Source organism: Brachypodium distachyon, chromosome 2, assembly GCF_000005505.3.
Source record: "Brachypodium distachyon strain Bd21 chromosome 2, Brachypodium_distachyon_v3.0, whole genome shotgun sequence".
In the NCBI taxonomy this organism is placed as follows: Eukaryota; Viridiplantae; Streptophyta; class Magnoliopsida; order Poales; family Poaceae; genus Brachypodium; species Brachypodium distachyon.
The window spans coordinates 19,982,435-19,993,643 of record NC_016132.3 but is presented as its reverse complement, the minus strand read 5'-3'; the positions used below and the strand labels follow the sequence as shown (position 1 = coordinate 19,993,643).

Below are 11,209 nucleotides of genomic sequence, written 5' to 3'. Positions count from 1 at the left end.
GACGAAGTGCAATCTACCCACAGGTTTAGCTCCAAAACTGAATCCGGCTTCGATGGACACGGGAAGAAAAAAAACAAGTTCTTCCGGCCTCAGGCCTGAGACTGCAGCCTCCAGTGGTTTTTATTTGATGATCCAAAGGCGGAACTCAAAAGCTACAGAACAAATCTAGCTCTCCCTGCATCCGATAATGATCCAAAGGAGGATGCAGCTTGCAAGATTCTCCAGAAGTACATCCCCACTAATCAAAGGCTAAAATTGGTTCAGATCAATATTCCAATGTGTAATGGAAGTAACGAGGATACACTGCTCAAACCAGAATCTCAGTAACAGGGTGCGCTTAAACTGAAGACCAGAAAATTGCTATCTCAATAACAGGGTGTGCTTAAACTGAAGACCAGAAAATTGCTAGGTTGTATATTAGGGAAAATTTAACATGATTCGCAACAGTTCTAAGTGTTCTAGAAGCCACAATCTCAGCTCACAGCCACTGATGTCAGAGGGAAACCAGGCCGATTCTTTTCCACACAGTAGAGGAAGTACGCATCAAATATATGAACCTCATTAAACAACCAAAGATGATTTCAGTGGCAAGTTACAATGAGCAATTTAGTTTAAGTAAACACACAAAACTGATATGTCGAACTCAAACTAACAGACAAACCGGCAAATTTAATCAAAAAGGGACATACAGGTGCGCACTTGTGTGCTTGTCTACTCCTACTAGAATAAGTGCCGAACAAACTTCATTTCATTTAAGAAATGAAAATTACTGAATATTGAAGTATACTGCCAAGTAATGGACAAGCACAACATTTGTGTATTTGGTTGTTCGCAGCTGCATGAGGATTGAGGATATCTATGATAAGCATAAACGATAAACTGACAACTGCACATCAGCAACCACAGTTAACATAAAGGAACATACATGAACAAAATATTAACCATATGCATTTTAGTTTGCTTGCATGGAAGTTAGTTACTAGAGCTATCCACAATGAATTTTTGGAAGAGCTCCTCTTTACAGCCTTTGTGGACAAAAATGACATGTTCCCAACTTCAATGGATGTTAATATGATTCTTAAGACCAAAGGAAAAGATAAGGCGGAGCATTGGAGATACCATCTTAAAGTATCAACCATTCAACAGTAATAGAAAAATATTACAACCACCCCCAATCATATTTCAGATGCAAAACAGTCATGTAAACTGAAACGCCAAACAGCTGAACAACCCTGAGACTAGGCTACAGGCTACTACTCATTCCCAGAGACACACCTGATAGAAGATGTGGTTTTGCCATTTCTTACGCGACTGAGAAATAACTATTTCGTAGTCGATGATAACAACCTTTTGATTCAATCATTGAGATTCATGTAAGATTAATGTAGGTCCAATGGATAAGAAAATCTTCATTGGATGGATACAATTGTCGACTGAGAAATAACTATTTCTTAGGCGACTGAGAAATAGACACTCCCTAGAAGATGTAACCATTCTAAACAACCAAGGCAAATATCTCCCAACCTCGCAGTTCAAATTACTAGGTTACTACCAGCAATATCTTGGAGAAATCCAATATGTGCAGAAGCTCATCTGCCATAGACTCACCTTGTCACCATGTATCTAAGCAAACACACCTGATAGAAGATATAACCACTCCATATTTTAAACAACCAAGGCAAATATCTCCCAACTTCACAGAACACCTTGTTCAAACTACTAGGTTACTACCAGCAATATCTTGGAGAAATTCAATATGTGCTGAAGTTCATCTGCTATAGACTCACCTGGTCACCATGTATTTGCATCTATCTGTTGATAATGTTACAGAAAGTGATAATGCCATGTTTAGGTCCGCCATGCATTTGATGATTTGGAAGATTTTCTGCAATCATAGAACTAAACCATCCACAAAATCATAATAGAGCACTTTCTAAAATAATGTTTGACCACATAAACTTTTAAAATAAGCATTGAAATCCATAAATACTTGCGGTGTTATGAAGTTAGACTGAAGGAGTGGTTGGATCCAAGATCAAACCCTAATTTTGTTACAAAATAATCACCTTACTAGTCAACATACATACACCTACAATCATGAACAGAATTTGCTAAACCCCATAATTTCTTCATGGAGGAAAAAATATAAGTGATACAACAATACAAGGCTGAGGTAAGAATATCACCGTTACTGAGGCCCAGATATTCACCAAGATCCATGACAGCAACTTCACAAATCCAAGAGAGTAATAGGCTAGAGCTGCGTCACACAAGCACCACGAGGTACCGGGAAACTCATCAGTTCGCTCCGCCTTCAAACAAGTGTTCGATATGTGCCTGGACATCTTCAGGGGTGTACTTGATGAATAGGTCACGCCCAGTTTCAGGAGACGATTTTAACCTAGCAATCAAAGTTGCATACACTGGCATCACTGAATCCTCCACTGCCCCCCTAACGTCCATCCTCAATTGATCATCTGCTATCACCCACTCTGATTGTGCTGAGTAGATCTCCTCAAAGTAGGTGTTAAACATCCGTAATTTCTGCATCATTGCCTTGGCTGGGAGCGCACCAACACCAGGACCACCGATCTGCAGCACGGTTGTAACCTTGCCCCATGTTGTCCGCTGGTAATCCATGCTCCAGCGTCGCACTCTACTTGTCATCTGCTTGATCCAGTCATCACCGAGTAGAACACCTAGCTCACTATCATTCACTTTCTGGATAATGTACTTGCCGTTGTTCATCAAGAAAATGCAAGCTAGTGATGGATCTCGGTAAATCTTAGACTTTGTATCCAAATTCTTGTGGAGAACATCCATGATCCATGCAATGTGCACAGCTAGCGAAGATGTGGAACGGTCAGGGTCCACGGCGACAGCAGCTCTGCCACCAGCACCAATGTCACCTTCCATCACCTCTTCCAATGTCTGCCGCGACCCACATGCGGCACGGAGATAGTTCATGACATACCGAGTAATGGGGTGTATGCCACCACGAGGGGTAGCTACCCGGGCAGGGTCACGGCGGATGAGATTTTCCAGTTCCATGAATATACCTTTGATTGAGGAGCCTAGGGTGTTGCACACTGCAGAGACCTCTGCGCGGAGTGCCGCAGAGTAAGGGTCAGAGAACACAGGGTCAAGGTCAGGAAGGATGTCCCGCACAGCCTCATACATGTCCACAACACGGAAGAGGCGCTCCGGCGAGCGGCTGGAGGAAGAAATAGCATCCCCGAATGCTATGAGCTGTATTGCCTGAGTGCGCACAGCAGCAATGAAGGCGAGATCACCGAAGGGGGCAAGACTGTCGAAGACGCGGTCACAGAGGCGGCGCTCGCTGGGAATCAAGATGCGGAAAACCATGTTGAAAGCCGGGATCCAGCGGGCGATTTCAACCTCGAGCTCTTCCCAGGGGGATGCATGGACCTCCTCGGCGGTACGCGGTCGGACGCCGAGACGTGCAACACTCTCGTCGACGAAGCAGCGCCGGGCAGCGGCATAGGCCTCGGCGCATTCGCGGCCGAAGCCGGCGTCCACCATCCGCCGTGCGATCTGGTGCACGTTCGCAATCGACCCTGGCGAGAGCGCGTCGATCACAACGTCGTAGTCGGTGACCGGCTTGGCGATCGGGATCGGCTCGTCAGCGTAGCCATCGGCGCCGCCGTAGAACTCCTCGTCATCGCTCCCGTCCGACCCGAACCCGCCAGGCGCCAAGGGGGCCGCGTCGTCGGGGCGTTCGATGAGCGCCCGGAACTCATCCTCGAGCCGCGCCATGCACCGGCTGAGCAGCTCGTCCGCGCGGTCGAGCAGGACGCGGTTGGTCCCCGCGGCATCCAGCTCCTGCACGGTTCCGATGAGGTCGTCGACCGCCTCCAGGAACGTGTCGGCGTCCACGGAATCGGCCCAAATCAGCCTATTCATGGTCACAAACTGCGAGATCTGGCGGTCCAGCGTGCGCACAGTCCGTTCCATGGACGTCACGGGCGGCGGCCTGGCCGCGGAGCCAGACACCGCCGCCTGCGGCGGCGGGGGCAGCGGCGGCGACGCCGGCAACGACCGCTCTCCCCCGCCACCCCCACCGCCAGCCGCTACCGCCGCGGCCGCGGCGCCGCGCGCGGCGTAGAGCTTGTCGAGCGAGAGGCGGCCGTCGTAGTTGGAGAATACCTTGAGGATGTCTTCCGTCATGGTGTCGCTGCTCCCCAGCGTCTGCACGATGTGCTGAACCGTCGCGAGCAGCTTCTCCTCGCCGTCCTCCGCCATCGCTCTGTGGGGTTGCGTGGCAGAGGGAGCTCCTCCTCCTCCTCGCGGAAAAACGGCGTTCCTACGGCGGCCTGGCTCAGATCTGAACGAGGGCTCCACGCCTCCACCTCCTCCACACGCGGCTTCGCCGTTCGGTCCTCGGTGGTTGGATTGTGGAGAGAAGGGATGAGCCGGTGGTGACTTCCCACGCGGGGACGCGGTTGCTTCTGCTGGCAGAGGACGACAGCGCGTGGACTGGCTGCTTTACTGCTCGGCACGGGCAGCGCCGCTCTCGAGTGGTAGTGTCGCGTGGACCGGGTAACTCGTGACGGACGGTGGATGTGCGGGATGAGTGGGATCGAGGGCGATAAAAACGGCGTGGCCTCGGGGGAAGCGAAAGGCAAGGGTCCTGTGGTATAGAACGTGTCAGAGCTTCGGCTCAGGCCCGGGCCGGAGGGGAAAAGTATTTTTCTTTTCTTTTGGAAAGAGACGGGGAAAAGTCAGAAAGCCACGCCACGGGAAATGACGCGTGTGAGGGCCGGTTAAAACTGGTTTCTGACTTTTAGATCATAAGCCACGTCGGCTTTGATATTTGGTATTTGACTTGATATTGTTAAATGATGGTATAAACAAATGCTAAAGTTGTCCAACCAAGAAGCCTTGAGCCTGGGCGTGATGAGATGAAGAAACCCTAGCCGCTAGAGAATAATCATGTTTTCATCTTCGTCGGTTTCCTCACCTCCTGATGGCCAATCCTCGTCACGGGGAATTGGATCAGGAGGTGAGGGAAATCATGGATCAGCATCTGACCTCGTTTTAGTACCTTCTCTGTAAGATTTTTTGTGTCTTTGGCGGTGGCGGCCTAACAGTGGAGGCAACGATGTGCGGATTATTGGTCTCCCAGCTCCATCCCCCCTCTGGCGTGGCTATCATGGTCTACTCCATGAAGTTTTGGGATCTCACAGCTCGTACTTTCGTGATTTTGGTCATCTTCCCCATCGGTTCGGCGATGATTCAATGGTTCGACAATCTGTCTTGCGAGTGGTGTGTCCCCGGCTACCACGCGTTCAACGATATTAAGTTCTCACCCGCTGCGGTGGACGGCTCATGCATCAGTAAAACCTATAAGATTAGTCCAGCTTATGCATGTTTGGTCTTCTACTGTTTCGTCACAGTTAGAGAAGTTGGCTTCAAAGATTTTTGATGTAATTTTTTGTTTATCCAAAATCTTTGTTGTCGTTTTGGTTTTTTCGATCAGTTGTAATATGTTCGTTCAATAAATAAAGCCAGATCGTTCTGAAAAAAAAAACAAGCTTGATTGACGCGGAGATCGGGTTGGTGGACCGTGGAGCATGGCCACTTCGTGCCATGTTTACAAGTTCGGATAACTGCGCACTATATTTGAATGTCCGAGTTAACGAAACGTTTGAAGATAGCGACTATGTTTTGCAGAGAAAAGTGTTGTAGTAAAATAAAGCCCTTATATGGGCCGGGCCATGAATCATACATGACGACGACTTGGTCCGCATTTTCAAAGATTGTTCAAAGCGCCAATAAGGCATCGTCATGCCAACTAGGCGACGGTCAAAGTAAGTCAACGAGTCAAGCCTCACATGCCATGATCAAGGGGTGGAAAGAGCTTGAGTAGCGACCAAGAAAGGTGTGGGGATGAGACTGTTGGTCCATGGACCAATCCCTAATTTTCACACTTGGCGCACACAAAAGCTATGGACCAAAAGGTTGCTTTTTCCACTTTGCCCCATTTTTCTCTCTTCCTCAAGGGTAGCCATGGTTTTTTGTCATTTACCCTAGACTATAAATACCCCTCATGGGGGCATGTATCATTCAGGGGTTGTTTGGTTTGAGTCCAAAGTTGCCCTACCAAAAATTTAGTTAGCCAAATAATTGGTTATAGTTTTGCTAGCCCATGAGTTGGCCAATTTTGGCCAAAAAAATCAAACTAAAGTTGGCTATGGGATATTGGCTAGCCAAATATTTGGTCACCATCCAAACAAACACCAAATTTTGATCAATGACCAAAAAATTGGCATGGTATGTTTTGGTAGCAAACCAAACGGGCCCTCGCTCTCAACTTGAATAAACTCAAATGGAGAAGGCCAGAGTGCTCCCTCTAAGGTTCGCCCTCGACCTCCGCTTTCGACTAAAAGTCGACCGACCTTGAGGAAACCTCTTAGGGGACTCTAGTTTTGAGGGCTCGAAGAAGAAGGGTTGGATTAGAGTTCAGAGGATATCATAACCTCGATACTTGGAAAAGCGCGTTCGGTCCAAGTACGAGGCGGCCCCGACGAATTTCTTTCTAAAGGTGTCTTGAAAAGATCCGTTCGGCCCAAGCACTTGGCTAACAACCCCTCGAGGACTTTCCTAACATAGGATTAAGTCGTACCTGCATGATCGATCGAACCTATTCAAAAAATATTGACGTGTCAACTTGTTCAAGTGTACAACGACCTTCGCTATAAGGCCAGCATACATGCCCTACTTTTATACGCACTTGTGCCATCGAGCATTGACAGCCCTTACTCTAATTGTTGTCGAGAACAACAACAAAAAGAATGTTGCTTCGTGGATATTTTGTTGTCAAAAAAAGTTGCTCAGTGGATTGACACAAGAGACACGTCCAAACAAAAAAGTGAGATCGTGTTGTATGACGGTTGCTGTTGAATATTTTTTGAAACGACGTGGGCTTGACATCGGAGGCGAGCCAAATCGGCTCTTCCTCGGCAACAACCTTTTTCTAGCCCGATCTGGCTAGCTGGACCTCAAAAGCTAGAATTTTTGTTATCTACCAAACGTCAAACCTAGCCTAGCAAGGCTACAACCGTTCTAGCCTAGGTTCCAAACATACCTTAGGGACTAGTCAAACAACGGCCCAATAAAATGCAACGGTCATCACTCACCTTGCTAATGCAGCGCAAAACAAATTTCAGCGGGTGGCGTTTCTCCTATCCATAAGATATGTAAGGTCCCCTCTAGCTCCTCTTCGTGCATTTATTTTCGTCCATTTCCGTCCATCCAACCACGCACTAGCGAACCAAAAGAAGACCCACCCCCACAAAGAAACGATCCCATGTCGCTTCCTCCTCCACACGCGGTCGCCGCCCCTCTCCTGCCTTCCCCTCCGCCTACCGCGCCGCCTCTTCTTCCCCTCCGCTCGTCGCCTCATCTCCCGCCTCCTCAACCACCTTGGCCATTGGGTTTCAGAGGCGTGCGCCTCCTTTTCTCCTCAGCTACCACCTCATCTCCTCCTTCGATTGGCGCCCCTCTTGTTCAGCATGGTGGCAGACTAGGGTGTAGAATTTTCATTTTGAAAAGTTAATCTCACTAGTGACAACGATCTACAAAGTATGCAGCTGTGAACCCTAACCACATGTGGATAAAAGAGATAAGTCATCATCTTTTTTGCTAACACCCACGTGTCTCGTCTTTGGTGCCTGATATGACATCAAGGGGCGAGAGAAATCTCGATAGGCTTTATAAATTAGCATTGTACTGTATTGTGTTAGTTTTTGTTCTTTTACAGCCAAGGCTTTAGGAATAAATGTATCTTTTTTCCTCATGTGATCGACGTCATGGAGCTGGGTTTGACGATTCTTCATCCGACAGATTGTTGTTTGCACACTGGTCTTATGACTGTGGTGACGTTTCTATATTCGTGTTTGGTTACTGGTATTCTTGTTTTGCATATCCTTTCTTTTGATCTTCTTTCCAATGGCTCGGCTACGAAACACTATACGGACATCATACTTGCGAGGTTTAAGTCCTTTGCGGTAGTGTTGTCCATTAATTATCGCGTCTTGTGAGTTTGAGTTTTTCTTTGAAAATGTTATGTGTCTAGCATGGCTCTTTGAAAGTTTTGAGTTTAGTTTTTTCTGGTACAGATTACAGAGATTTAGGACGCAATTGAGCTTAGTTTCAATTCATAGAGGTTCGACTTTTAGATAAATTTACATTGGAGCCTTGGAAGATGCAGCTCAGTCCACTGCGTGTTTCTTCCTTCGCTCTGTTGAGCAATCCTGGCTCTCCAGCTCGTGTTTCTTCCCTCGGTCAATTTTGCTGACTATGTACGATCCACGGTCCGGGTTGGCCGCTAAAAAGGATGCCATCTGCGTAAAAGACACGCGAACTAAAATTTGGACTGAAATTACGATTAGTCCATTCAAAAATGAAAGCGGACCAACCAAATAGACCAGGTTCACAATCCAGACGGATCACAACTCATTCTTCAACCGACGAAACCCATAAAATACTCCACCGAACAAAAGGAGGTCGCCCCTGACATGTGGACCTGTCCAACAGCTTAACCCACTGTCATCGGGGTACTACAAACCAAACCAAGCGGCAGGACGCAGGCAAGGCAACCACCACACCCCTTCCCCAGTTGTTCCAAAGCACGCCGAGATCTGCGATTCCGTTGCAAAACATCGCTATGGCTTCCGCACCGACGCCGCCGCCCCTCCTCCCTGTGACTAATCCCACGGCCGCGGGGTCGGCAGCCGCCAGCGGCGGCGGGGGCGGGGGCGGCTCTGACGCGCCGATCGCCACGCCGGCGTTCCGGCTCTTCCTGGGCCGGATCTCCGACACGGCGCGGCGCTCGCTGTCCGACCGGCGCCCGTGGGGCGAGATGGTCGACCGCTCGGCGTTCTCGCGCCCCGACTCAGTCTCCGACGCCACCTCCCGCCTGCGCCGCAACCTCACCTACTTCCGCGTCAACTACACCGCCATCGTGGCCTTCGCGCTCGCGGCGTCGCTCCTGGCGCACCCCTTCTCGCTCATCATCCTCCTCGGCGTCCTCTCCGCGTGGTGCTTCCTCTACCTCTTCCGCGCCTCCGACCAGCCCGTGACGCTCTTCGGCCGCACCTTCTCCGACCGCGAGACGCTGCTGGGGCTCGTCGGCGCGTCCTTCGTGGCCTTCTTCTTCACGTCCGTCGCGTCGCTCATCATCTCCGGGATGCTCGTCGGCGCCGGCATCGTGGCCGCGCACGGCGCGTTCCGCATGCCCGAGGACCTCTTCCTCGACGACACCGACGCGGCCAGCGGCAACAGCGCCGCCCAGGGTCTGCTATCCTTCCTCGGGGCACCCGGATCTAGGGTTTGAAGCGGCGGGCGACAAGATCTGGTAGGCTTCTTGGGCTCTGAGAAGTTGTCTTAAACTGGAGTTACTCTGGATCTGATCTTGTTGTACCTGTCGCCTATTTCTACTCCAGTTCATCGTTCTGTAGTTACAGATCTATTGGTTTATTGTTGATCATGAGTGATGCGTCGACTTTTGCTAAGATCTGCGCAATTATCTCCTGTAAGTTTCACGATGTGATGAGGTTTAGTGTTCGAGGCTTACTTTTTATAAACGTATATGATGTGGAACTATCGGATATACAGTTGGTATGTTGTCGAGGATAATCAAACAAAGTACTGCAATTCTCCCGTTGTATCTTTTGTTTTCTTAATTTGCTTTCATTTGTGATGATCTATACGTGAATGCTTTGAGTAATTTTTGTGGAGATCAGTGGGTACTGGCAGTTTCGTGTAAAGTCAGTAGATCTGTATGACACTATTATTGTTCAAAGGTTGGTTACGTTAATTGCTAATGTGGGGAATAAGATAATGGTGGTCTGCATAAGACTGACATATGAACTTTGCTGTATGGTACTCCGTATTGGTATTTCCCTAGGCTTAAACCAGAGCTATGCACTTGGCTTTCCAGGGTTTAGCCTTCTGTCTGAGTGCTGTAGATGAGGACCGATATATTTTTCTATCTGTGCGCTCATATCAATTTAACAACAATTCTTCTGGTCAAGATATACTTAGTCGTTCAAAATTAACTGCCTCTTTGATTCAAAGATTTTTCATAGGAATTTTGGAGGATTGAAGCCTTTGGATTTTTATTTTCCTGCGTGAGTTGTTTGATCTTTAGAATTGAATTTCATGGGACAATTTCCTAATATTCTTTACACTACATTATTAGGATCTTTTGTTCTGTCGACTCAAACCTCTTGTTAAGATTTCTTTGTTTTTCTTGTGTGCAATTCAATCCCGTTGGATTTGAATTGGATATTACGTTGCAATCATGTGGTTTTTCCATTCTTGTCCTTCAAAACAATGTTTGCTAAAATGCTGAATTCCTATTTATCAATTTCAGTCTTTGTTGAACAATTATGCATAGCATGCGTCACATTGAGAGTGTTTTTGGCATTACAGTCGCCAGTTTTGGAAGCTGGGTGTTATACATGCTAAAATTACTCAATGTTGATGACCCTCAATACCAGGGCTCATTTGGTTTGAAAGATTCTTAAAGGGCGTGCCGAAGGATACTAAGCATTATGTAAGAGTAAGACCCCATTGAAAAATCTACTGGAGTGTGCGTGACATTCCAATTCTCTACCTTTTCTATTCCTGTGATTTTAAAATCCTCTTTGCAACTCCATGATCTTCCCTTTTTAGAGAGATAGAAATGAGCCTTCTTTGCAACGCCATGATCTGTGGTACTTCAAATGAATGAACTCCAGAAATCACAATATCATGGGTTGTTCCAAAGTTATTTCTCAATGTTAAAGCTTGTTTGAATTTCAGTAAGGGTTTATTTTTTACAACAAACGCCAGTGGTAGTTTTTTGGAAGGGTTTATTTTTTACAACAAACGCCAGTAGTGTTCTTTTTGTAAGAGGAGAGAACTGTACAGCGTTACTGGTGATTGCCCTTGAGGCCTTGACATAACTGGGTCTTAATAATAGTGCCCTAAAATCAAACTCCAGGCCATCCATAGCACAACGGGTGGACTATAAGAGAATAGAATGTACCAGTATTATGTACTGATACAGTGTACACAAATATATGTTTTTTTATTTGTTTTTGTTAAAGATCTAAGCAAGTTTTTGACGTGTAGGCTTCATCTTGAGACCCATAGTCTTAAATAACATAGTTTGCTCAATTTGTGGTCTCGTTGAGAAATA

The 11,209-nt window shown here is 47.4% G+C and overlaps 2 protein-coding genes across 2 annotated transcripts; one reads left to right on the top strand and one right to left on the bottom strand.

Moving 5' to 3' along the window:
- Positions 1-1,913: 1,913 nt before the first annotated feature.
- On the bottom strand, positions 1,914-4,576 carry LOC100826541 (exocyst complex component EXO70B1). The gene has a single exon (XM_003568208.4). The coding sequence runs from the start codon at positions 4,261-4,263 to the stop codon at positions 2,299-2,301; it is 1,965 nt and encodes a 654-aa protein (XP_003568256.1). The 5' UTR covers positions 4,264-4,576; the 3' UTR covers positions 1,914-2,298.
- Positions 4,577-8,550: 3,974 nt separating this feature from the next.
- Positions 8,551-9,791, top strand: LOC100826229 (PRA1 family protein B2). The gene has a single exon (XM_003568207.4). The coding sequence runs from the start codon at positions 8,690-8,692 to the stop codon at positions 9,356-9,358; it is 669 nt and encodes a 222-aa protein (XP_003568255.1). The 5' UTR covers positions 8,551-8,689; the 3' UTR covers positions 9,359-9,791.
- Positions 9,792-11,209: the final 1,418 nt, after the last annotated feature.

Bases quoted from the DNA above. Each gene is read 5' to 3' on its own strand.
- LOC100826541 (XM_003568208.4), bottom strand. From the start codon at position 4,263: ATGGCGGAGGACGGCGAGGAGAAGCTGCTCGCGACGGTTCAGCACATC.
- LOC100826229 (XM_003568207.4), top strand. From the start codon at position 8,690: ATGGCTTCCGCACCGACGCCGCCGCCCCTCCTCCCTGTGACTAATCCC.